This window comes from Alosa sapidissima, chromosome 8 (genome assembly GCF_018492685.1).
Source record: "Alosa sapidissima isolate fAloSap1 chromosome 8, fAloSap1.pri, whole genome shotgun sequence".
Taxonomy (NCBI): Eukaryota; Metazoa; Chordata; class Actinopteri; order Clupeiformes; family Clupeidae; genus Alosa; species Alosa sapidissima.
The window spans coordinates 30,175,236-30,202,510 of record NC_055964.1 but is presented as its reverse complement, the minus strand read 5'-3'; the positions used below and the strand labels follow the sequence as shown (position 1 = coordinate 30,202,510).

Genomic DNA, 27,275 nt, shown 5'->3' with positions numbered 1-27,275 from the left:
AGTACACTCGAACAAATAAAACATAAAAATAAAACATAAAAGAATAAAAAACAGAACAGTAAGAATAGAATGAAGGGCAGTAGAATATGGCTATGTGTAAGAATAAATACGGTATGTACATTTGCAAATAAATAGACACTATGGGTGGGATAGGGTAATGCATTTGTCCGGAGGGGAAATGTGGCTGGGAATGTCCGCCTCCTTGTTGTCCCTCTCAAGGTTGCCATGGTCGTGGACACCTCAACAGGCACAGGCAAGATGCAATATATAATTGAAAAGAGGGTGGACATAGTGCAATATCAGTATAGGCTGAGGTTTAAGATTAAATATAAATATAGTGCAAGGCAGTTCAATGCAGTGATAATGTATTAATAACAAGATTGTAACTGTAAGATTGAAGTGCACATCAGGTAGATGAGTAGACCAGGTTGATTGACTTTGTTCGGTGTAACGGTGGGTGCTATTTCTGAGTGTCAACAGAGTGACTGCTTGGGGGAAGAAGCTGTCTTTGTTTCAGCTGGTTTCGGTGAACAGTGCCCTGTATTGTCTACCAGAGGGAAGGAGGTTGAACAGTTTGTGACCAGGATGTGAGGAGTCTGTAGAGATTTTTGCTGCCCTTTTCCTGACCCTGGAACAGTACAGGTCCTGGATGGTGGGGAGGTCAGCTCCATTTTATCCTCTCTGCAGTCCTAATTGTCCATTGCAGTTTGGCCCTGTCCCGTTTGGTGGCTGACCCAAACCAGACAGTGATGGAGGTGCAGATGACAGACTGAATGATGGCTGAGTAGAAAGTGGTCAGCAGCCCGTTAGGCAGGTTAAACTTCCTTAGATGTCTCAGACGCTGGATAGCGTCAATGTGGGGGAGACCATTTTAGGTCCTGTGAAATGATTGATCCCAGGAACCTAAAGGAATCCACATTGGACACTGTGTTGTTCTGAATGGTTAAGAGGGGAGTGGGGGGGACTTCTCCTAAAGTCCACTGTCATCTCCACAGTCTTCTTGGGGTTAAGAGAGGGGGAAGAGCAGCGGGGAAAAGACACACCCCTGTGGGGCGTTTGTACTGATGGACCGGATTTTGGATAAGATGCTCCCCAGTCCGACATGCTGCTGCCTGTCAGTCAGAAAGCTGATGATCCACTGACAGTTAGAAGCAGGCATTGATAACTGGGTGAGTTTCTGATGTTGGAGTTCAGGCATGATGGTGTTGACGCCGAGCTGAAGTTCACAAACAGGATCCTGGCCTACGTCCCTGGGGAGTCGAGGTGGTACAGGATGAATTGCAGTCCCACCGCCCAGTTGCCGACCTGTTTGCCCTGTAGACAAACTGCAGGAGGCCCAGCAGGGGTCCTGTTATATCCTTCAGATGGCACAACACCAGTCTTTCAAAGGATTTCATGACCACAGACGTCAGGGTGACGAGCCTGTCCTGTCATTTATTCCTGTGATGGAGGACTTTTTTGGGACAGGGATGATGGTGGAGCTTTTGAAGCAGGAAGGCACCTCACACAGAGGGGAACACACCATCAGGTCCTGGAGCCTTCTTGATCTTCTGCTTCTGAAAGAGCCGGTACACATCCCTCTCGCAGATTGTTAGTGCAGGTGGGGGAAGGGATTGGGTTTTGATGGGAAACCTATGATAATGGGTGCTTTTCAGACCTGCAGTAAAAGTAATTCAGGTCATCAGTCAGTCTGGAATTATCTGCAGGTGGGGGTGATGGTCTCTTGTAATTTGTGACCCGTTGCAAGCCTCTTCAAACTGATACAGGGTTGTTGGCTGAGAGGCTATTTTTTAGCTTCTCACTGTAGCTTCTTTTGGCTACCCTGATCTCCTTTGTCAGCTTGTTCCTGGCCTGCTTATATAGGTCCCGGTCCCCACTCCTGTAGGCCTCTTCTTTTGCTTGGCGTAGCTTCCTAAGATTAGGATTGAACCAAGGTTTGCTGTTATTGTATGTGCAGAAGGTCTTGGTTTGCACACAGATGCAAAAACTGATATAGGATGTTACCGTATCAGTGAGGTCATTGAGGTCTGTAGCTGCAGCTTTAAAAACGCTCCAGTTGGTGCAGTCAAAGCAAGCCTGCAACTCCAGCTTGGATTCCCTTGTCCATTTCTTAACAGTTTTTGACACAGGTTTAGAAGTTTTTAGTTTCTGCCTGTAGGTTGGGATGAGGTGAAGCAGACAGTGGTCTGAGAGTCCTAGAGCTGCCTGGGAAACGACATGATAGGCATCTTTTAAAAACTGTGTAACAGTGGGCCAATGTGTTTTTGTCCCTGGTGGGAATCTTGATATGCTGTCTGTATTTAGGGAGTTCCTGACTGAGATTGGCGCTGTTAAAATCCCCAACAATAATGGTGAGAGAGTCCGGGTGTTTTTTTCTGAATGTCTGTTATCTGGTCAGCTAGCTGTTGTAATGCGTCTACTATGCAGGCTTGTGGCGGAATGTAGGCACCGACCATAACAAACGAAGAGAATTTCCGCGGAGAATAGAATGGCTTACAGTTTATGAAGATGGTCTCTAAGTGTGGTCTTTTCCAGCACTGTAACATCTGTACACCAACCTTCGTTTAAGTAGAAACAAATTTCTGCACCCTGAAAGTTCTTTGTTGCGGTCCGTTTCTATAAGTTGGAAACCAGGCAGCTTAATTGCGTTGTCCAGAATGCTTTCGCAGAGCCCTGTGAAACACAGGGCGGCGGATCTGTAAAAGTCAGAGTTGGTTTGGTTTAGAAGCAGCAGCTCATCCATTTTGCTTGCTACAGACCGGACGTTTGCCAGGTGAATGGCTGGAAGCGAGGTGTGTATTCCCCGCTTCCTTAATTTCATCAGCGCTCCTGCTCGTTTCCCACATCTGCGTCTCCGGCAGATTCGCTGGAAAACCGCAGTGCCTCCAACAAGCATTTCGGTAAGAGTTGTTGGATCAGGGAAAATTGGAGAAAAAGTTCCTAAAGAGGTTTGCCTGATGTTTAATAGTTCTTCCCTTGTAAAAGTAACTGCTGAAATATTGCAGAAAACGTGATAAACACACAAAAACAAAGTACTAGAGAGCGAAGTATCCAGGTAGCCATCTGCGGCGACATCTTGGATCCATGTACACACGCATTCATTCATTCATTCATTCACTCCACCCTTAGAATTTGAATCTGTCAGTTATATTCCATGCCACGGATTCAAATTTAAGAGTACACATGACAATAATATACAAGCAAACCAAGATGTGTGTTGGTTTGTTCTGTTGATCCTGGGTGAATATGTGTCTCTGTGTTGGTTTCCAGATTCTGATCCTGAGCTCCCAGTCAAAAGAACAAACAGTAATGAGGCACAGCCACTACCAGGTAAGTCTTTACTGACTGATTCTAACAGCCTCTAGGCCTTTACATGTGGAGTCTAGAATAGGAATGATAGTTTCACTTAATCTTTTCATCTTTAAAACCTTCTTTCAGATGTCAAAACTAAGAGACATGGGAAAGGGCCCCAGTGTTTGAAATTAAGACACTTAAAGTGTTTAGGAGTCAAAAAATGGCTGATCTTTAATGCAATAACTACATAAGTATACAGATGGCCATTATCAGCAACCATTCATCCAATATGCCAAAGGCACATTCTTTTTACTAATCTGATATAATATTAAAAGGCTAACTGAGAAAACATTGGAGAACCCTGGAGCAAACAGGTGGCCAATCAGAGATTTCAAACGAACGAGGGAACAACTTGTCGCAAAGCAACACACTGTTTTCCCTTGATGAAAGTGAAACCATGAGTTTTCCCACATCTCAACTTTGGCCAAAGTTTTCAGAAATAATCGATTTCAGTGATGAAACCTCATTGAAATAATATGCATTTTTTCATCTGTCATCTGTCTCCTTCTAGCCACAGCGTTTTTTTTTGCAAAAAAAATCAACCTAAGCGTGCTCAGATGACGTGATAGACGAGGCACTGTTGCTCACCTGTCCATCATCGTAATAGCCCAATTTGATTGGTCCAAACAGCTCTTGTTCGAGCATAGTTGCTCCACAACAGAGCAATGCCAGACCGACCTCACATGTTGTGAGCGGGGCTAAGTTCGGAGTTCGGCTGGCACCAAGGCTATGCTCCTATACCTGGGCATAGTGATATTCATGGCATCATGTTGGTCATCACTATCGGTGTGATGATTCATTAATTAGGCAAAGAGACTTACAAATGCTTACTCATGTTATTTGTACCCAGATATTTTTGGTCATTCAATGTGTAATATACCAACTTAAACGACCCATTTGCTGTGCAGTTTGTTGGGTTGAGGAATTGATTCAAATAGTTCCATTACATTAAAGTGAATCATCATTTAGCTGACAAACTTATCCAGAGAAACCCACAGTGAACTAACTACAGAAAGTACTGAAGCAATTTGGGGTTTGGGGCCCTGCTCAGAGGCACATTGGTGGCAGCCCCTGGGATCAAACTCACAACCTTTAGGTGTTCAATTTGGAAGCTCCCGAACCACTAGACCATCAGCCCCCACATCTGAAGGTGTTCTGAACCTGCTCTTCTCGTCCAGGGGGTCGTTTCTAGAAAAGTTAGCAACGACGTTGCTCAACCACCATGGTACGACGCAACTTGCGACCAAACAACGACACTGTTACACCTGTTTCCAGAAAGCATCGTACCTGTGTCGCAATTCGCTACCTCCGACGTTCGAACACAATAGTTCCAACAACGTTGTTGATGATGCAGCAATACATATCATTGGTGGAAACAGTGACAACGTGTAATACCCCACCCCCTAGAAATGTTCTGTCACGGCCTATGTCAACATGTTTCTAATCTAAACCGAGTGATTAATGCTGGTATTGTCATTGCCATCAGCCAAAACCTAAACCTATTGCAAGTATATAAAACAGTTAAGCAGACCAATATGAGTCATTAGTTGTGTTAAATATCTATGTGTTGGAAAAAATATATAGCCTGGACAAATATCTGGGTATCCCATAGGTTATCAACTGTCTCGTGGCTTAACGGCGGCGCGTTGGTGCACTGCGCGCTCGGCCGGAGTTCACATCCTATCTCTTCTTTTCATCTCTGAGTACGAGTAGGCCTACGAGACACAACAATAGGTTTTGACCATACATATTTATGTATATAGTTACTCTACATCGAGAGACCATAGGTACAATACATCAGTCAAAAACAATTGAATCTACGTGTCACACAGTTCACCTGCAGGTAGCGAGAAGCAAGAGGACAATCTCACATCATAAGAAAATCGAACCTACAAAGTTGGGATAACAAGTCTTCTGCTCTAGCCACTACACCATTTATCACTGCTTTTTTAAGAGTCTGGGAAGATTATAATACTAAAAGCAAGGCAATACTCGAATTAACATAAATAGCAAGAATGAGCCAAGTAGGGGAGTCAGTGTCTTAATCAAAATTAAGCTACAGGATAGATCAATCATTGAGTCACGAGATAAACATCCACTTCGCAATTTTTGGTTAGGCAGTTGTGATTTTTGGTTAGGCGCTCCGGACACCAACAGCAACTACCAAGGAATGACATAAGTGCGACTGCCTAGGGGCAGTAGTTCAAACGACCAAACTTTGCGTCCTTGTTTGCGATTGAGAGTTCGAACTACCCTTTCTAGAAACACCAAATCCAAGAACGATGGAGCGTACTACCAAGGTTGCGACGCAAGTTAGCAAACGACGCTTTCTAGAAACGACCCCCAGATGAAGATCAGTGATGCTTGAATGAGTGCATCTCCATCTTCACTTTGGTTCAAGTTTGGTTAGTTGTAATGCATTTTTTCTTTCTCAGTGTCTGACGTCCAGGACCCTGAGCCAGCAAACAGGGAGGAGCGTAAGTTGGTTTGGTCTACAAACACTGAGAAAAACATCAGAATCAGAATCAACTTTATTGGCCAGGTTTGCGTAAACAAACAAGGGATTTGACTCCGGTTAATCTTTGCTCTCAAAGTACACTCGAACAAATAAAACATAAAAATAAAACATAAAAGAATAAAAAACAGAACAGTAAGAATAGAATGAAGGGCAGTAGAATATGGCTATGTGTAAGAATAAATACGGTATGTACATTTGCAAATAAATAGACACTATGGGTGGGATAGGGTAATGCATTTGTCCGGAGGGGAAATGTGGCTGGGAATGTCCGCCTCCTTGTTGTCCCTCTCAAGGTTGCCATGGTCGTGGACACCTCAACAGGCACAGGCAAGATGCAATATATAATTGAAAAGAGGGTGGACATAGTGCAATATCAGTATAGGCTGAGGTTTAAGATTAAATATAAATATAGTGCAAGGCAGTTCAATGCAGTGATAATGTATTAATAACAAGATTGTAACTGTAAGATTGAAGTGCACATCAGGTAGATGAGTAGACCAGGTTGATTGACTTTGTTCGGTGTAACGGTGGGTGCTATTTCTGAGTGTCAACAGAGTGACTGCTTGGGGGAAGAAGCTGTCTTTGTTTCAGCTGGTTTCGGTGAACAGTGCCCTGTATTGTCTACCAGAGGGAAGGAGGTTGAACAGTTTGTGACCAGGATGTGAGGAGTCTGTAGAGATTTTTGCTGCCCTTTTCCTGACCCTGGAACAGTACAGGTCCTGGATGGTGGGGAGGTCAGCTCCATTTTATCCTCTCTGCAGTCCTAATTGTCCATTGCAGTTTGGCCCTGTCCCGTTTGGTGGCTGACCCAAACCAGACAGTGATGGAGGTGCAGATGACAGACTGAATGATGGCTGAGTAGAAAGTGGTCAGCAGCCCGTTAGGCAGGTTAAACTTCCTTAGATGTCTCAGACGCTGGATAGCGTCAATGTGGGGAGACCATTTTAGGTCCTGTGAAATGATTGATCCCAGGAACCTAAAGGAATCCACATTGGACACTGTGTTGTTCTGAATGGTTAAGAGGGGAGTGGGGGGGACTTCTCCTAAAGTCCACTGTCATCTCCACAGTCTTCTTGGGGTTAAGAGAGGGGGAAGAGCAGCGGGGAAAAGACACACCCCTGTGGGGCGTTTGTACTGATGGACCGGATTTTGGATAAGATGCTCCCCAGTCCGACATGCTGCTGCCTGTCAGTCAGAAAGCTGATGATCCACTGACAGTTAGAAGCAGGCATTGATAACTGGGTGAGTTTCTGATGTTGGAGTTCAGGCATGATGGTGTTGACGCCGAGCTGAAGTTCACAAACAGGATCCTGGCCTACGTCCCTGGGGAGTCGAGGTGGTACAGGATGAATTGCAGTCCCACCGCCCAGTTGCCGACCTGTTTGCCCTGTAGACAAACTGCAGGAGGCCCAGCAGGGGTCCTGTTATATCCTTCAGATGGCACAACACCAGTCTTTCAAAGGATTTCATGACCACAGACGTCAGGGTGACGAGCCTGTCCTGTCATTTATTCCTGTGATGGAGGACTTTTTTGGGACAGGGATGATGGTGGAGCTTTTGAAGCAGGAAGGCACCTCACACAGAGGGGAACACACCATCAGGTCCTGGAGCCTTCTTGATCTTCTGCTTCTGAAAGAGCCGGTACACATCCCTCTCGCAGATTGTTAGTGCAGGTGGGGGAAGGGATTGGGTTTTGATGGGAAACCTATGATAATGGGTGCTTTTCAGACCTGCAGTAAAAGTAATTCAGGTCATCAGTCAGTCTGGAATTATCTGCAGGTGGGGGTGATGGTCTCTTGTAATTTGTGACCCGTTGCAAGCCTCTTCAAACTGATACAGGGTTGTTGGCTGAGAGGCTATTTTTTAGCTTCTCACTGTAGCTTCTTTTGGCTACCCTGATCTCCTTTGTCAGCTTGTTCCTGGCCTGCTTATATAGGTCCCGGTCCCCACTCCTGTAGGCCTCTTCTTTTGCTTGGCGTAGCTTCCTAAGATTAGGATTGAACCAAGGTTTGCTGTTATTGTATGTGCAGAAGGTCTTGGTTTGCACACAGATGCAAAAACTGATATGGGATGTTACCGTATCAGTGAGGTCATTGAGGTCTGTAGCTGCAGCTTTAAAAACGCTCCAGTTGGTGCAGTCAAAGCAAGCCTGCAGCTCCAGCTTGGATTCCCTTGTCCATTTCTTAACAGTTTTTGACACAGGTTTAGAAGTTTTTAGTTTCTGCCTGTAGGTTGGGATGAGGTGAAGCAGACAGTGGTCTGAGAGTCCTAGAGCTGCCTGGGAAACGACATGATAGGCATCTTTTAAAAACTGTGTAACAGTGGGCCAATGTGTTTTTGTCCCTGGTGGGAATCTTGATATGCTGTCTGTATTTAGGGAGTTCCTGACTGAGATTGGCGCTGTTAAAATCCCCAACAATAATGGTGAGAGAGTCCGGGTGTTTTTTTCTGAATGTCTGTTATCTGGTCAGCTAGCTGTTGTAATGCATCTACTATGCAGGCTTGTGGCGGAATGTAGGCACCGACCATAACAAACGAAGAGAATTTCCGCGGAGAATAGAATGGCTTACAGTTTATGAAGATGGTCTCTAAGTGTGGTCTTTTCCAGCACTGTAACATCTGTACACCAACCTTCGTTTAAGTAGAAACAAATTTCTGCACCCTGAAAGTTCTTTGTTGCGGTCCGTTTCTATAAGTTGGAAACCAGGCAGCTTAATTGCGTTGTCCAGAATGCTTTCGCAGAGCCCTGTGAAACACAGGGCGGCGGATCTGTAAAAGTCAGAGTTGGTTTGGTTTAGAAGCAGCAGCTCATCCATTTTGCTTGCTACAGACCGGACGTTTGCCAGGTGAATGGCTGGAAGCGAGGTGTGTATTCCCCGCTTCCTTAATTTCATTAGCGCTCCTGCTCGTTTCCCACATCTGCGTCTCCGGCAGATTCGCTGGAAAACCGCAGTGCCTCCAACAAGCATTTCGGTAAGAGTTGTTGGATCAGGGAAAATTGGAGAAAAAGTTCCTAAAGAGGTTTGCCTGATGTTTAATAGTTCTTCCCTTGTAAAAGTAACTGCTGAAATATTGCAGAAAACGTGATAAACACACAAAAACAAAGTACTAGAGAGCGAAGTATCCAGGTAGCCATCTGCGGCGACATCTTGGATCCATGTACACACGCATTCATTCATTCATTCATTCACTCCACCCTTAGAATTTGAATCTGTCAGTTATATTCCATGCCACGGATTCAAATTTAAGAGTACACATGACAATAATATACAAGCAAACCAAGATGTGTGTTGGTTTGTTCTGTTGATCCTGGGTGAATATGTGTCTCTGTGTTGGTTTCCAGATTCTGATCCTGAGCTCCCAGTCAAAAGAACAAACAGTAATGAGGCACAGCCACTACCAGGTAAGTCTTTACTGACTGATTCTAACAGCCTCTAGGCCTTTACATGTGGAGTCTAGAATAGGAATGATAGTTTCACTTAATCTTTTCATCTTTAAAACCTTCTTTCAGATGTCAAAACTAAGAGACATGGGAAAGGGCCCCAGTGTTTGAAATTAAGACACTTAAAGTGTTTAGGAGTCAAAAAATGGCTGATCTTTAATGCAATAACTACATAAGTATACAGATGGCCATTATCAGCAACCATTCATCCAATATGCCAAAGGCACATTCTTTTTACTAATCTGATATAATATTAAAAGGCTAACTGAGAAAACATTGGAGAACCCTGGAGCAAACAGGTGGCCAATCAGAGATTTCAAACGAACGAGGGAACAACTTGTCGCAAAGCAACACACTGTTTTCCCTTGATGAAAGTGAAACCATGAGTTTTCCCACATCTCAACTTTGGCCAAAGTTTTCAGAAATAATCGATTTCAGTGATGAAACCTCATTGAAATAATATGCATTTTTTCATCTGTCATCTGTCTCCTTCTAGCCACAGCGTTTTTTTTTGCAAAAAAAATCAACCTAAGCGTGCTCAGATGACGTGATAGACGAGGCACTGTTGCTCACCTGTCCATCATCGTAATAGCCCAATTTGATTGGTCCAAACAGCTCTTGTTCGAGCATAGTTGCTCCACAACAGAGCAATGCCAGACCGACCTCACATGTTGTGAGCGGGGCTAAGTTCGGAGTTCGGCTGGCACCAAGGCTATGCTCCTATACCTGGGCATAGTGATATTCATGGCATCATGTTGGTCATCACTATCGGTGTGATGATTCATTAATTAGGCAAAGAGACTTACAAATGCTTACTCATGTTATTTGTACCCAGATATTTTTGGTCATTCAATGTGTAATATACCAACTTAAACGACCCATTTGCTGTGCAGTTTGTTGGGTTGAGGAATTGATTCAAATAGTTCCATTACATTAAAGTGAATCATCATTTAGCTGACAAACTTATCCAGAGAAACCCACAGTGAACTAACTACAGAAAGTACTGAAGCAATTTGGGGTTTGGGGCCCTGCTCAGAGGCACATTGGTGGCAGCCCCTGGGATCAAACTCACAACCTTTAGGTGTTCAATTTGGAAGCTCCCGAACCACTAGACCATCAGCCCCCACATCTGAAGGTGTTCTGAACCTGCTCTTCTCGTCCAGGGGGTCGTTTCTAGAAAAGTTAGCAACGACGTTGCTCAACCACCATGGTACGACGCAACTTGCGACCAAACAACGACACTGTTACACCTGTTTCCAGAAAGCATCGTACCTGTGTCGCAATTCGCTACCTCCGACGTTCGAACACAATAGTTCCAACAACGTTGTTGATGATGCAGCAATACATATCATTGGTGGAAACAGTGACAACGTGTAATACCCCACCCCCTAGAAATGTTCTGTCACGGCCTATGTCAACATGTTTCTAATCTAAACCGAGTGATTAATGCTGGTATTGTCATTGCCATCAGCCAAAACCTAAACCTATTGCAAGTATATAAAACAGTTAAGCAGACCAATATGAGTCATTAGTTGTGTTAAATATCTATGTGTTGGAAAAAATATATAGCCTGGACAAATATCTGGGTATCCCATAGGTTATCAACTGTCTCGTGGCTTAACGGCGGCGCGTTGGTGCACTGCGCGCTCGGCCGGAGTTCACATCCTATCTCTTCTTTTCATCTCTGAGTACGAGTAGGCCTACGAGACACAACAATAGGTTTTGACCATACATATTTATGTATATAGTTACTCTACATCGAGAGACCATAGGTACAATACATCAGTCAAAAACAATTGAATCTACGTGTCACACAGTTCACCTGCAGGTAGCGAGAAGCAAGAGGACAATCTCACATCATAAGAAAATCGAACCTACAAAGTTGGGATAACAAGTCTTCTGCTCTAGCCACTACACCATTTATCACTGCTTTTTTAAGAGTCTGGGAAGATTATAATACTAAAAGCAAGGCAATACTCGAATTAACATAAATAGCAAGAATGAGCCAAGTAGGGGAGTCAGTGTCTTAATCAAAATTAAGCTACAGGATAGATCAATCATTGAGTCACGAGATAAACATCCACTTCGCAATTTTTGGTTAGGCAGTTGTGATTTTTGGTTAGGCGCTCCGGACACCAACAGCAACTACCAAGGAATGACATAAGTGCGACTGCCTAGGGGCAGTAGTTCAAACGACCAAACTTTGCGTCCTTGTTTGCGATTGAGAGTTCGAACTACCCTTTCTAGAAACACCAAATCCAAGAACGATGGAGCGTACTACCAAGGTTGCGACGCAAGTTAGCAAACGACGCTTTCTAGAAACGACCCCCAGATGAAGATCAGTGATGCTTGAATGAGTGCATCTCCATCTTCACTTTGGTTCAAGTTTGGTTAGTTGTAATGCATTTTTTCTTTCTCAGTGTCTGACGTCCAGGACCCTGAGCCAGCAAACAGGGAGGAGCGTAAGTTGGTTTGGTCTACAAACACTGAGAAAAACATCAGAATCAGAATCAACTTTATTGGCCAGGTTTGCGTAAACAAACAAGGGATTTGACTCCGGTTAATCTTTGCTCTCAAAGTACACTCGAACAAATAAAACATAAAAATAAAACATAAAAGAATAAAAAACAGAACAGTAAGAATAGAATGAAGGGCAGTAGAATATGGCTATGTGTAAGAATAAATACGGTATGTACATTTGCAAATAAATAGACACTATGGGTGGGATAGGGTAATGCATTTGTCCGGAGGGGAAATGTGGCTGGGAATGTCCGCCTCCTTGTTGTCCCTCTCAAGGTTGCCATGGTCGTGGACACCTCAACAGGCACAGGCAAGATGCAATATATAATTGAAAAGAGGGTGGACATAGTGCAATATCAGTATAGGCTGAGGTTTAAGATTAAATATAAATATAGTGCAAGGCAGTTCAATGCAGTGATAATGTATTAATAACAAGATTGTAACTGTAAGATTGAAGTGCACATCAGGTAGATGAGTAGACCAGGTTGATTGACTTTGTTCGGTGTAACGGTGGGTGCTATTTCTGAGTGTCAACAGAGTGACTGCTTGGGGGAAGAAGCTGTCTTTGTTTCAGCTGGTTTCGGTGAACAGTGCCCTGTATTGTCTACCAGAGGGAAGGAGGTTGAACAGTTTGTGACCAGGATGTGAGGAGTCTGTAGAGATTTTTGCTGCCCTTTTCCTGACCCTGGAACAGTACAGGTCCTGGATGGTGGGGAGGTCAGCTCCATTTTATCCTCTCTGCAGTCCTAATTGTCCATTGCAGTTTGGCCCTGTCCCGTTTGGTGGCTGACCCAAACCAGACAGTGATGGAGGTGCAGATGACAGACTGAATGATGGCTGAGTAGAAAGTGGTCAGCAGCCCGTTAGGCAGGTTAAACTTCCTTAGATGTCTCAGACGCTGGATAGCGTCAATGTGGGGAGACCATTTTAGGTCCTGTGAAATGATTGATCCCAGGAACCTAAAGGAATCCACATTGGACACTGTGTTGTTCTGAATGGTTAAGAGGGGAGTGGGGGGGACTTCTCCTAAAGTCCACTGTCATCTCCACAGTCTTCTTGGGGTTAAGAGAGGGGGAAGAGCAGCGGGGAAAAGACACACCCCTGTGGGGCACAGACGTCAGGGTGACGAGCCTGTAGGCATTTATTCCAGCTTTAAAAACGCTCCAGTTGGTGCAGTCAAAGCAAGCCTGCAGCTCCAGCTTGGATTCCCTTGTCCATTTCTTAACAGTTTTTGACACAGGTTTAGAAGTTTTTAGTTTCTGCCTGTAGGTTGGGATGAGGTGAAGCAGACAGTGGTCTGAGAGTCCTAGAGCTGCCTGGGAAACGACATGATAGGCATCTTTTAAAAACTGTGTAACAGCGGGCCAATGTGTTTTTGTCCCTGGTGGGAATCTTGATATGCTGTCTGTATTTAGGGAGTTCCTGACTGAGATTGGCGCTGTTAAAATCCCCAACAATAATGGTGAGAGAGTCCGGGTGTTTTTTCTGAATGTCTGTTATCTGGTCAGCTAGCTGTTGTAATGCGTCTACTATGCAGGCTTGTGGCGGAATGTAGGCACCGACCATAACAAACGAAGAGAATTTCCGCGGAGAATAGAATGGCTTACAGTTTATGAAGATGGTCTCTAAGGGTGGTCTTTTCCAGCACTGTAACATCTGTACACCAACCTTCGTTTAAGTAGAAACAAATTCCTGCACCCTGAAAGTTCTTTGTTGCGGTCCGTTTCGATAAGTTGGAAACCAGGCAGCTTAATTGCGTTGTCCAGAATGCTTTCGCAGAGCCCTGTGAAACACAGGGCGGCGGATCTGTAAAAGTCAGAGTTGGTTTGGTTTAGAAGCAGCAGCTCATCCATTTTGCTTGCTACAGACCGGACGTTTGCCAGGTGAATGGCTGGAAGCAAGGTGTGTATTCCCCGCTTCCTTAATTTCATTAGCGCTCCTGCTCGTTTCCCACATCTGCGTCTCCGGCAGATTCGATGGAAAACCGCAGTGCCTCCAACAAGCATTTCGGTAAGAGTTGCTGGATCAGGGAAAATTGGAGAAAAAGTTCCTAAAGAGGTTTGCCTGATGTTTAACCCTTACAAGCCCGACCGTTCTAATTTCGTTAAAATTTTAACGATGACCAATCATCTAATATCTCAGCTGTCCAATGACTGATTTTATTTCTGAAATCTTCGCCGTAATGCTGACAACATAAGCTTCAATTTGATATGATTGGTTAAGGGGTTTATGGCGCGAAATGTTTTGGATACTTGAAGATGAGTCGTGAAAAAAACTTTTCACTTCAGTCGTACATTTTAACATGGACCGCCAGATGCCACCTGCACTTCGTTGGAGTTTACCTCGACTGGAAACCACACAGCTGGATAAACTGAGGTAATATATATATAACATCGTTTCTAGTTATGGTTAATCTTAATTTGTAGTCATAAAATCATGTTATTTGACAGTAATATGCTTTCTCATCAGCGTCAACATTATGGCATAGCGGGGGCTAAGTGCATCGTCATGTAACTTTAGCTAGCTGCATTACTCTGAACTGCTTGCAGTATTCTCGTTTGCTTTTTATATCAGTTATTTTCATTTGACAATTTCATTTAAAAACCTGTTAGTATATAACCTGTAAGTAAGTTTGTTTTCTAGTACCAATTTGCTTGTTAGGTAAGCATTATATTGGCAAGTCAGTATAGCATACCAAAGCTGAATAAATCAATGGGCGCCGCGTTTCTAAGTTGCGTTCTCTTACATGAAATAAGTTGAGCGATATTTTTACTCCTCTCAATATGTAGTTGTAGAAAACAAGATGTGAAATCACGGATTCTGTCAGAAATGTAGTGCTAATTAACGTATTGCCTCTCATCGGGTTGTTACCTCGCTAGGCAGTTTGTAGTGAACTGTTTTACCTTGCTTCTAAATGACAAACATCAGACGTGCTTGTCTCAACATTTTCTAAGATGGCATGATTTGATATTCTACTCTTCTCAATATGTAGTTTTATAGAAAACATGATGTGAAATCACATATTATGTCAGAAATGTCATTATTGCATTTAAGCAGTTAGTTACTAGGTGAAATGTAATCTGTCTTTATCTTAATGCCAGCCAGGCAATCAGATTTAGGGTAGCTAAACCCATGTGTAATAAAATAACTTTTCATACTTCTAAATATTTTTGAGTTACTCAAAATGCTTCAATAGTTTAAGCTACCTCTTCTTGTGTACTGTATGTATGTGCACACACGCACACATCTGTAGTTTTGTGATTTTATTTTTTAAATTAATAAATGTATTACATTTGTATGATTTTTCTGTTGTTTCAGATGGAGGATGACAAGACCTACACAGACCTCCTTGCAGGCCTGAAGAGGTGGCTGACTGCTGATGAGCTTGCGCTCACAATGTTGAAGACCATGTGAGGATGGAGGAAGAAGGTATAGATTTAGGTGGCGTGCGTAGGGTGGTGTAGACTGCCACTAAAACACTGTGAAATAGACTTGTTATGTTGATTTTTATGTTGTTGTCCCAGGCATATGTGGTTTTACCAACCGGAACGGGTGGGAGGTTGTGCTTAGTAGGCCGTTGTATGCAAACACACAGTGCAGGGGCATGGGACGAAGAGACCCCAGAAGAGTTTCACAGTTTTCTGGGATTGATCATTGACATGGGACTTCACTTCCCTCCCTAATATCCATTGCTACTGGGGAACCAAGTCTCTGAAGGGATCAGGGAGCGTTGACCAAATGAGAAATACATATTGTGTACACTTTTTCTCCATTGACATTGCTGTTTCAGTAGTTTCTTATTATTTCAAGTTTGGCAATGCAGAATCTGGTGTTGAACCTAGGTTTGGTAGCTACAGCCAGAAAGATTTTGGCGAAAATCTATCACAACAGCTGGCAGGCATTTCCGTCAAAATTTCAGCCTCGCCTTCAGCTGCTCCAACTACTACTCTGTCATCTTTTCATCAAGTACATATTCCTGTACAGCAGGAGCCAAAGAAAAATTGTTGGCTTTGTTATAAAAACAATACATAATAACACTAAAGTAGCTTGTATGGCCTGGAGTTTAGCGGTAGGTGACTGCTTTTTTGGTAAACAAAATTGCTGTCAGATTTGGCATTCTACAGAAGGGGATGCGTTTCGTTATGAGTCATAGGTCCTCTGTGTTTAACCTTCAGGTTCTCCACCCCACCTTTCCCTATCCTCCTCTGTGTGTGTGTGTGTGAGTTTGTGTTTATATGTGTGTATGTGTTTATTCTCAACAGGCTTGTTCTATGTAATCCACTTTCAAATGTTTAGACACATTGATTTTTGAGTGATGTTAAAGTTGATTGTATTCCTAGCTTTTCATAAATAATACATTTTATAGATGTATATCATTTTCATATTACACTAATTTATATAAGGAAGTTGTATCTGTTGAATCAAATGTATTCTATGTCTCTTCAGAATTGATCTTCAATAAATATACAGTATACTGTACTTACTTCCTGTATTACTGGTAAGGTACATGTTTTTCTTTTATATATCATTATTGTTGACTGTAGCATTTGCTTATATACAAATAAATGGTTTATTCTTATGGACCAAGTAAATCTAAACCATTGTGTCTGACTTCATTATTAGTTTTTATGCATACTTTTATGTTTTTGGTGAGAAAGAGAATGTGAATTCTGTCAACATTCTAAATCCCGTTTCCTGCGTTTTTTTACACTTATCACTTAATTTATCATAACTTTTGAAAGGTTAATGATATTCCAATTCAGTCTTTTTTGTTAAATAGCCCACAACTTGCTGAACATGTCATACACTCTATATTTTTCTCTATCTCGTATAGAAATATGATGAAAATTCATTTTTATGCGAATGAAATTCAATTTTAACGAATTTCGGTATACATTTGGAGAGGATTTTCAAAGACTGTTCATTATTATATCAACATTACCATATGTATTTTACATCATTTGATAGAACTGACCCTTCTGATTACAATGGTATGTATATCCCATTGATGGTATGTATTATACTCAAGAAATAAGGTTTTTTGTGTAAGGAGGTCATCCAGCACCAAAAATGGAATGTTCGGCACGGGCACGATAGGGTTAATAGTTCTTCCCTTGTAAAAGTAACTGCTGAAATATTGCAGAAAACGTGATAAACACACAAAAACAAAGTACTTGAGAGCGAAGTATCCAGGTAGCCATCTGCGGCGACATCTTGGATCCATGTACACACGCATTCATTCATTCATTCATTCACTCCACCCTTAGAATTTGAATCTGTCAGTTATATTCCATGCCACGGATTCAAATTTAAGAGTACACATGACAATAATATACAAGCAAACCAAGATGTGTGTTGGTTTGTTCTGTTGATCCTGGGTGAATATGTGTCTCTGTGTTGGTTTCCAGATTCTGATCCTGAGCTCCCAGTCAAAAGAACAAACAGTAATGAGGCACAGCCACTACCAGGTAAGTCTTTACTGACTGATTCTAACAGCCTCTAGGCCTTTACATGTGGAGTCTAGTATAGGAATGATAGTTTCACTTAATCTTTTCATCTTTAAAACCTTCTTTCAGATGTCAAAACTAAGAGACATGGGAAAGGGCCCCAGTGTTTGAAATTAAGACACTTAAAGTGTTTAGGAGTCAAAAAATGGCTGATCTTTAATGCAATAACTACATACGTATACAGATGGCCATTATCAGCAACCATTCATCCAATATGCCAAAGGCACGTTCTTTTTACTAATCTGATATAATATTAAAAGGCTAACTGAGAAAACATTGGAGAACCCTGGAGCAAACAGGTGGCCAATCAGAGATTTCAAACGAACGAGGGAACAACTTGTCGCAATGCAACACACTGTTTTCCCTTGATGAAAGTAAAACCATTTGAGTTTTCCCACATCTCAACTTCGGCCAAAGTTTTCAGAAATAATCGTTTTCAGTGATAAAACCTCATTGAAATAATATGCATTTGTTCATCTGTCATCTGTCTCCTTCTAGCCACAGCGGTTTTTTTTTGCAAACAAAATCAACCTAAGCGTGCTCAGATGACGTGATAGACGAGGCACTGTTGCTCACCTGTCCATCATCGTAATAGCCCAATTTGATTGGTCCAAACAGCTCTTGTTCGAGCATAGTTGCCCCGCAACAGTGCCAGACCGACCTTACATGTTGTGAGCGGGGCTAAGTTCGGAGTTTGTAAAGCCCTCCTTACACTGACAGACTTTGTAAAGATTTGGAAAAGATTTTTGAAAGACTACAGTCTCAAATCCTCTCACATCTAAAGACAAGTGATAGAGTTTTAAGTCACAGACTATGATTTTGCAATGACTAGGGATCTTGCAGGGTCACTTTTTACAAGACTGCAACTAGATTCCTTTAAATTATTACCCATCGTGCAATAGATATCAACAGGAACTGAAATGATAGCGTACTAAACTCAAAGTCATATTTTCGTGTTTCTGCAGCATTGTTTCATGCGTGACATCTCTAACCGATATTGAGTTGTTCTGTCACGTGGAAGGGCTGACTAAAGATGTATAAGAAACAAAATAACAAATAATCATATTATGGGTTTCCTCAGGTCCCTTGCTACAGCTGTCGCCTACTTCCTGTTTGGTGTTGGAGAGAAGTCACTATTGTTTTTTATTGTTCACGTCACTATTTGCATGAGCCACGACTAGAAAGACTTGCGATAATATTAAAAATGTTTGATATTGTCGTAACAGCAAAACTAGAAAAAGACTGACTCCAACTGACTTAAAACCTCTAAGATTGGCACCTTACACTTAACAATCTAGTTGACGGGAGCGCGCCGCGATTCCAGTACAACTCCCATGATTTCTGTACGACTTTGGAAATTTAGTCACCGACTGTAAAAACAGACCAAAATCGTACAATGTAAGGCTGCCATTAGTAGTAATGCATTTTTCCTTTCTCAGTGTCTGATGTCCAGGTGCCTGACCCAGTAACCAGAGACGAGTTTGTCATAAAAGAAACCCACCTCTGAACCTCTTTGATGTACCAAGTATCCGAAGGAGACAATGCAGACGAGAGATGCCGAAAAACTGTTGATCTGTATTCACCATATTGCAGTGAGAATACAGTCCAAACAATGTCTAGACTGAACTGTCAGGCAATAGGATGAAGATGGACCAGCTTGATTTACCCCGATGAGATCTGATCTGAATGTGTCTATGCTCTACCTTTTATGCTCCTCAGCGTTTGAGAAGTGCCTCCTTTAAGAAACGTCACCAAACACTGCTCAGCCAATCAGAATTGAGCTGAGCCCATTATAATGGTGGAAACCTTTTGCTGTTAATACATTAAAAAATATGTCTTATACTGTGTGTGATTTTGGTTGTTTCAGTACTTTCCAATCTGATGTAATGTGAGACTTTATTCCTAATTTCATTCTGACCATTTCTAAGGGAATTATCTCTTTACAGGCCATACCTGGCCTATCTGAGGTCTTTGCTTCTCCTTCCTGGGCCATATAAGGTCTATTTCCCTAGCCATACAGGTTATTTCCTTGACCATATATGGTTATTTCCTTTCCTGCTGATTTCACCTTTAGCCCCTTTGCTCTGACATTTAGTCTGTCGACTTACAGGAATCGCTCCTGTAAGGATCCTAATTCCCAGACTGATGATAATCCTTTCAATCATATGTGGACTTTGATCAGCTACTACTAAGTGTGGGCCTTTTGTGGGCCTACTGTGACATGCTTGTCACATGTCCACAGGAACAGTTAACTAGGAACAGGAAATGTATGCCTTGATTGGGTCACTCTAATGATGTCATTACAATAATGATCTCAAGTCTCAACAATACTTCTCATGTGATCCCAAGTCGGCTGACCTCCCATCATGTGATCCATATCAATGTAACCAATCACAAACTGGGTAGCAGCATGTAGCCCCACAAGGATAGCATGGACCCATTGTTTTGATCTGTAGCCCCCACCCCCCCCCAGTGTACATTTAGTGACTGTACACCAACAGAGTTTTCTGTGAATATCTTGAGAACCGTAGGGCCTAGGATGACCAATTTTTTTGTGTATGTTTGCCTCCAGGGGTCATCTTAACCCATTCCATGTGCACACATGTGCATAAACAGATACACACGCACACACATACATTCACAGTAATCATACGTATGACACATACTCACACAGTAGACATATGTACGCATGCATGCACATGCACAAACACAGGCACATACAGTGGGCATCGCTTTCAAATGACCACTTCATTCGCGCATTACGCGGCGTGAAGCTGCGTGAAGCTTTAGTACCACTTTCAGCCACTGTGCATCGCTCTACCACTGTACATCGCTCTGCCTGCGGTCCCTTCTGAAAAAGCAGTATCTACCATTAAACATAATTGTTGCCGAGAGTAATCCCAGCCTACGAATTCAATAACAAAATAAATCATGCATAATTAAACATTACCTCGATTTAGGCTACTTGGGTATGGCTTAAGGCTTGACTACACGGTGGTAACGATATCGAAATCGAAATTTGCTGTCTACATTATTGTCAGTGTTGGGGTTAACGCAACTACGCAAATCAAAACAGTGGTGTGATAATTGAGCCAGTAGAGAAATAACTGTTCAGAATTAATCTGTAGCCTTGGGTAGGCTTCTGCAGAAAACAATGTTGTTGCCGATTTGCAATGTACATGCAATGTAGTCAATTGACTGCTTGACATGTCATTTTTATTTTTCTGTATAATAAACAAATACATCTGCTTTATGCCGCAGAATTACATTCATATTTGGAACTTACATAGTCCAATGCATCGTTCCACTACGTTAGTGTTTCCCAAAACCATAGTAGCAACGAACGTTCGTTACCACTATCGTAAAGTTGTGTAGTTACAACTACACCTCTCGACCTGTGGTAGAATGTTAGAAGCATAGTTCCAGGGATCTTCATGTCAAAGACGTCACTGACGCGAGTTATTTGTTTGCAAATTAATAATTATAAATATATTTAGGTTTCTAATTGATATTTACACTTCTAACCACCATACATCCATATTTTAAAATGCCCAAGGCAGAAAATACATAAATTAAAAGTCAATTTGCAGCCATGTGCACGTAAGTAAAAGTCACACACTTGCAGATAATTTTTTGACGAGTCAGCTGAGAATATGTAGCCTTTGATTTTCATGGAGGGGGGGGGGGGGTCCTTGTTAGTTTACGCAAACCAAGCCAAGAAGGCTGATTCTGATTTTGATAATATGATCTGCACAAAAGATAAACTATTAATAATAATATTATTGTCAACGTCTTAACCCAGATTCGAACTCTTGGACAGGGGACTGGTAACTGCTGTGCAACGGCGGCTGTCATCTGCCGGCCTTAACGCAATGCGCCACAGAAGTATGTGCAGGTGCCCGTTCACGTGCTACTAAACGTCATTAACCACCTTAGTCCAGACTACTGAAATTTGGAAACTATCATGGTCCAAACTTACAGTACTATGTAAGTACGACAGTTTTGGGAAACAGTCGTAACTTACATGTTGGTTAGTTGAACGATGCATCCTGTTAGTAAAAAGCTAACCTCCGTAGTTGTACGGGAAACACCCCCCAGATCAGCTTGTAGGCCATTAGCAATCTGTTTATTTTATTTTATGAAGCCTACACAGTATATCACATGCCACATTCTCACTTTAAATAGACAGATGCAATAGCCATTGGTCAAGTATTGAGTATAAAGCAATTAAGATAGTACCCTATACAAAAAGTACTTCATACTATCATAAAAATTCGTTAAAACTAATAGCATTTTGCAACTTGACAAAACACTGGATTAAATATCGTAGGCACAGGAGAAAACTTGTACATCCATTGGCCCGTGGGGAGATCACATGCCAGTTGCCTCTCCCTTCAGTATGACTTGTTCGGCTGTGAGCTTGTTTCGCCAAAAAAAAAAACTATTGCAGATATCAATGCGTCTTTGTTCATGGGTTTGGCCTCACAGCAGAGGCTTAGACAACTATGACCCACGTTTTGGTTTCATAATTTGCACTACTTATTGACTGCAATGTAGTCAGTTGACTGCTTGACAGGTTATTTTTTTCTGTACAATACACAAATACATCTGCTTTATGCCGCAGAATTATGCACTTGGATAGCCTATAGAACGGGCACATTTTGGAGAGAACGCACGCAAGAATCTGTAGACTATTTGTGGCTGGTTACCAGCAAACAATGTTTAATGCATTAACTCAAGACGTCAAACATTTTCTAAACAATACAAACAGAAAGGATGCAGCAGGCAGCAAATGTAGAAGAGTCATTTCCAGTGGAAGAACAAAATGCTGAATGAAGCCCAAATTTATGAAGGCATATCTGGCAAGTTGTTATTTTTTGAAGACGTAAATGGTTGGGCTATAGGCCTAGTTTGCAAGAAGGAGACATAAAGCGTGTCATGAGCATGCCACACTATCCACAGCTGTGGTAGCGGGGGTAGGAGGATTACTGTTAGCGCAGGATTTATATAAAATTCTTCAACAGAAGGCCTGCCTCGAATGCAGGCTTGTGGTTTGCGTAGCCTACAGTAAGTAGGTCTAGTGAGTTAGGAGTCCTCTAGACTTCTTTTCAGCTATCTCAGAGGTGGAAAGTTGCGTTCGTTGGGGGCAGGGCCGGGTTAACAATTCATAGACTCTTGGGAACAAATGTCTGATGGCCCCCCCTGCCCCCCAGCCAACGTGAATCGGGCGGTCAGTTAATAGGCCTATCGTGAAGATTTGTATTGCCATTTAAGGCACGAGCGCATCTGTGAGGCCAAGCCTCACCAAGAAGCCCGTTTGTTTACAGCTAACATTACATTTAATTAAACTGCTTATAGGCTATGCCGAAATAGTTTCAACATTTTGAATATCAGTGTCAGGTGAATTAGGAAATGCCTTATGGCTAAAAGCTGCTTGGGATCCCCCCTATCAAGCAATAACCATACAAAAAGTTAAAAACAGATGACATGATGCGCATCACTGACATAATGCGCAAATAATATAGCCTAGATATTCCAATATATTTGAATACATGTGTTTATTATTACCGGGTATGTAGCCCCACTAGACTTTTACGGAAAAATTTTGTTTCGTCCCCGGGGGCCACTCCCCCCCCCCGTGCTGGGCCCCCCGAACCGCAAAAAAAGCAGTTTTTCCTAAATAACTACCTGAACCGTGGCACTGAGGATGAAGAATCTTTTATGGTATGTTGGTCTCAAGGGCCCACATAAACCTGGCCCATAATCACTCATTTGTAATTTGCAACCCCCCGGTAAAAAATGAAAATGCAATATTATTCTGCTTTAATCGCCCCTATCTTCGGTTAAGATGTTCAGAACTGCACCAAATTGTATGTGTATGATTGACCTGGCATTCTCTGGGGGTATGCCAAGTTTCGTAGAATTTCATCCATGGGGGGGTCTAAAAAAAATTAGGTTATGTGTACATTTAGTGACTGTACACTCATTGGCCTGTAGATGGCGGTGCACACATATACACATGCACACACACACAGGCACCCACATACTATCGGTATTAGAACGGCTGATACATAATTACAAATTCAGTAGGATTAAAAGAAAGCCAAAATAAATATTCATCATCATCATCATGGCTGCATTTCCAGTATTGCCGATAAGTAGTCGTTTGTCCACTAGATGGCGCATCATTGCAGTGAGACATAATTTTGTTGGAAGTTAAAAGTGGGTTGGAAAAACAATGGACGCTTCCTACAAGGACTGTACCGCAGAGAACGGTCTAATAAGGATAGGACCAGGGTAGGAATTTCACGGCGGCCACGACGGCCATGGCCATCGTAGCCCCTTGCATTGGCCGTGACGCCCCTTTGAAAATCAGAGGTTTACAGGCCACGGTGGCCTTGGTGCCCCCTTCTTTAAATATTCTGCTTTGCATCCTACTAATAGCGATATATATTTAGCCTATGGCCTGTCAAAACAATCTTAGCATTCACAGCGCAAATTACACAGTGGAGAAAGTGACAGCGCAAGAAAGAAAGTGCGTCCAAATTCACCCATTCTTCTCAGTTGAACTACTCGCAAAGTGCAAAGTAGCCTACTCATCACACAGACATAACAAGAATCACATGAAAGAGCTTTTTCTCAGTTTTTAAACGATGTTAGCCGCTAATTGCTGTGGTGAACGGTTCGCGAGAAAAGTGAAAAATATCATTCAATTTAATCATAAATTCTACTGAAGGTTTTGCGTCCATCTCCCTACCCATTCATCTCGGTGGAATACTTCACGAACCCTTCGTTTAACATACGACAAACCATACATCAGAATAAACAGCAGACCTTACCGAACAGAAAGGTGTAAAGCAGCCCCCTGTACAGTTAGCCGTTCAAGAGTAATCCCGTTTTGAATTTGCAGTAAATTTCAACATACATGCATGTCTCCAAATTTGGGATTTAAGTTTTACACTGTGTTTAAATTGTTCCACATTATTTTATTAACGGGCCAAATACAAAATAATTATTACAAATGTCGACTAGATATCGGTAAATCAGAGGACAGCTGACTAAGAGTTTGTGAAAGTAGCCTTAATGATCACAAAATGCTAAGCATGCATCTAGGCTATTTGAGTTTCTTAAAGCCGAGCTGTGCTTAAATTGTTCAATACATGATTTCATAACAGGCCAAATATAAAATAAATGTTAAATATAGCCTAGATATCAGTAGATATTAGATGATCAGATGATTTACAGTTATATGTAATATGTCATGTTTCATGTTTTTGTAATGTTTCATACAGTGATGCAGGTCTACTGCAGTGAATACAACTTTGATCATTTTTATAGCCTACTACTGTATTAACTTTGGCCTTGGTGCCCTGACATGTGGCCTTTGTGCCCCCCACCAAATATGCCCAACTGAAAGCCAAGTGGCCTTGCCCCCAGAATGGTGAAATTCCAAGCCTGGATAGGTAAATGTAATTCCCATTTCTTCTTGAAGCCGAAATAAATCTGAGGATGTTTATCGGACATGCTTGGTTTTTACTGCAGGTACGTTAATCTTATAATATCAATAAGGACCTAGGTAATGTTACCGTTAGCGTTAGTTGAGTGATGGAGGCCAATTTGATTGATTGCATTTGTAGAAAACTATAAATGCGGTTATACCAAGCAAATTGATAGCAGCACTGTAATTGTATCTTTCGACTGTCATTTGTTGCACGTGCTACAAAATCATTCTGTGCAATGGAAGATTTACCAGCGTTACACCGGTCTGATACAGTTTTGCCTATACATGCGTGAGACTGAGACGCCTGTTTATTTTGTTTTAAGTGCGTGCAGGGTGTGAGAGGGGAATCGATGTGCTTTGATTCCAGCTTGGTAGTTGTAGTCTGTGAAATTAAAAAGCACGTGTGTGTGAAGTATCCAAACAATGACACCTTCATTTCATTATAGCTGCTTTAGCAAAACACCTTAAGCTACTGTGTAGTGGGTCCCATTTAGAAGTGTCTACTTAATTCGCGCTTTCCTTGACTCATGGAGCTGCGTGAATTTTATTACAACTTTTCGCCAAACTATGGCAGTTTAAGTCCGCTTGATACTGTAAGGCGTAAGCCATTGGTTTCCAAAGGAGATTTTATTTGTGTCGCCAGCATAGCCTATTGACAATTTATGTTGTAAATAGGCCTACCTTATAAGCCTACCTGTAGCTTAGGGAAGCTAACAGCTTTCTATTTGGATCTAGTTTGTTAGTTACAGTTTTGTCATAACTCCCTGATGCATTTTTGCATAGCCAGAGCGTGGATATCTCAATCGGAAAATTAAACAATATCGGGTGCCTATGGACTAGGCTGGGTGAACCCATCTGATCTGCCCGCTATTTATTTTTTGATTTCTTAAAGATTGAGCTTGGTCTGGTGAAAGCCAGACTAGCCATGGACCTCAGTTACACAATGCAAAGGAACATGAATCAGCCTATATTTGCACGAACAATAACGGACAGCAGCTCTTCAACTTTGGCCCGTTAAAATGTGTATGAACAGTCTAGCGACGCATTTCATCAAGGCCCATTTGGACATGTCAGTTATTTGCACCACTGGTTAGATGTAAAACAGCATTTCGTTTCAGACTACTGTTATTTAATTTGTGCATTAACAATAACGTTTCAGACTACTGTTGCTTAATTTGTGCATTGACAATAAAGTATTACATGAACTAAAGATGACTAAAATCTTATGTAGAAGAAGAAACATTCACAAAAAATTCATCCATCCAAAAATGACCTTTGTTTTTGATAGCTGTTGAAAATGGCATGGAACTGACAGATGTTTTTGTTTATAAATAAATAAATAAATAAATAAATAAATAACATTATCCTAATACCTTTTGCTTTTCCCAAATACAGTGTAGCCTAGGTGTAAGTGACCTTTCATCAATCCAGTTGCAATGGATGAACTGTGATGAACTGCCCTACTTGTAATTGTTTAGAGATTTTAAAGGTTTTATAACAATGCTACATCTTCTTTGGCTATTTTACAATCTATTCACCTTTTCAGCACCAGTAGGCTACTTTCTGTGCAGTCGCACACACACACTCAGGCATGCCAAACAAGCACAAAAGTTTTAAGAGTGGGGGATGGAGTAAAATATGGAGACAAATTGAAGTGTGATTTATTTTCGCGGAACAGATGTACAGGACTGAGCGGCGGTCATATTTTGTACCGCTATGCGGTACATCTAGTTTTAGAGGGGATATTCGAACGTCATTTTTGAGCAATTTTGACAGCCCTAGTCCACTGTAGGCTACGCCAATCGTCTATTAACACCTTCCACTAACCCCGGTGAGTGGGGGTCGCTATAATGCGTGTGAAATAGCACCATTGAGTAGCCTATGCAAAATAGCCTTAAAATCGTTCCGGTGTTGTGTGCCTTCTGGTTTCTCCACGTACTGGTTTCCTTGCGCGTGCATGCGCTGCAGCAGTTGTCAGACATTCACAAACAAGTTGTTTTAGGCGGTTTGAAGTCGCTTTTCATACGCCATGAGCGCTCGGCTACATTACAGCCACTCGGACAAAAGACATGTAAAAAATATATGTTTTGAAAACTAGCATTAAACTGGATTCGATCCCGCAAAAGCAACACACGCGTGATTCTCTCTATCCTGATTCCCTACTCTTTGAGCCAATCAATTGTTACGCGAATCAATTAACTATTGTAGGCTACCATTAATTAATAATGTAGGCAACACCCAGGTAACATGTTGTCCAGGCTATCTGAAACAAGGGGTTGCCTTTTCATCAACAACAACTGGTTACGTTGGGCTGCTACAGTCGTCAGTGCACTGTGCACAGTAGGCCTATGCTACTCTTTGTGGTTGATCAACTAAAAATAAAAGATGTATTTGGTGATGACGTTATTGTAGGCCTAGTAGACCTAAATTCTG

The 27,275-nt window shown here is 42.0% G+C and overlaps 3 protein-coding genes across 4 annotated transcripts in view; 2 read left to right on the top strand and 1 right to left on the bottom strand.

Moving 5' to 3' along the window:
• Window positions 1–19,188, top strand: part of LOC121715639 — a 59,593-nt gene extending 40,405 nt beyond the window's left edge. The window contains exons 12-17 of the mRNA XM_042101509.1: window positions 3,271–3,330; window positions 5,790–5,831; window positions 9,216–9,275; window positions 11,735–11,776; window positions 17,243–17,302; window positions 18,781–19,188. Of these exons, the coding sequence (XP_041957443.1) occupies window positions 3,271–3,330; window positions 5,790–5,831; window positions 9,216–9,275; window positions 11,735–11,776; window positions 17,243–17,302; window positions 18,781–18,810 (294 nt within the window). The 3' untranslated portion in view covers window positions 18,811–19,188. The remainder of the gene's footprint in view (window positions 1–3,270; window positions 3,331–5,789; window positions 5,832–9,215; window positions 9,276–11,734; window positions 11,777–17,242; window positions 17,303–18,780) is intronic.
• LOC121714945 (tripartite motif-containing protein 16-like) overlaps window positions 1–27,275 on the bottom strand; it is a 1,397,702-nt gene that overhangs the window by 408,831 nt on the left and 961,596 nt on the right. The gene's annotated exons all lie outside the window — the stretch shown is intronic.
• Window positions 1–27,275, top strand: part of LOC121714956 (tripartite motif-containing protein 16-like) — a 964,796-nt gene that overhangs the window by 895,948 nt on the left and 41,573 nt on the right. The window lies entirely within an intron of this gene.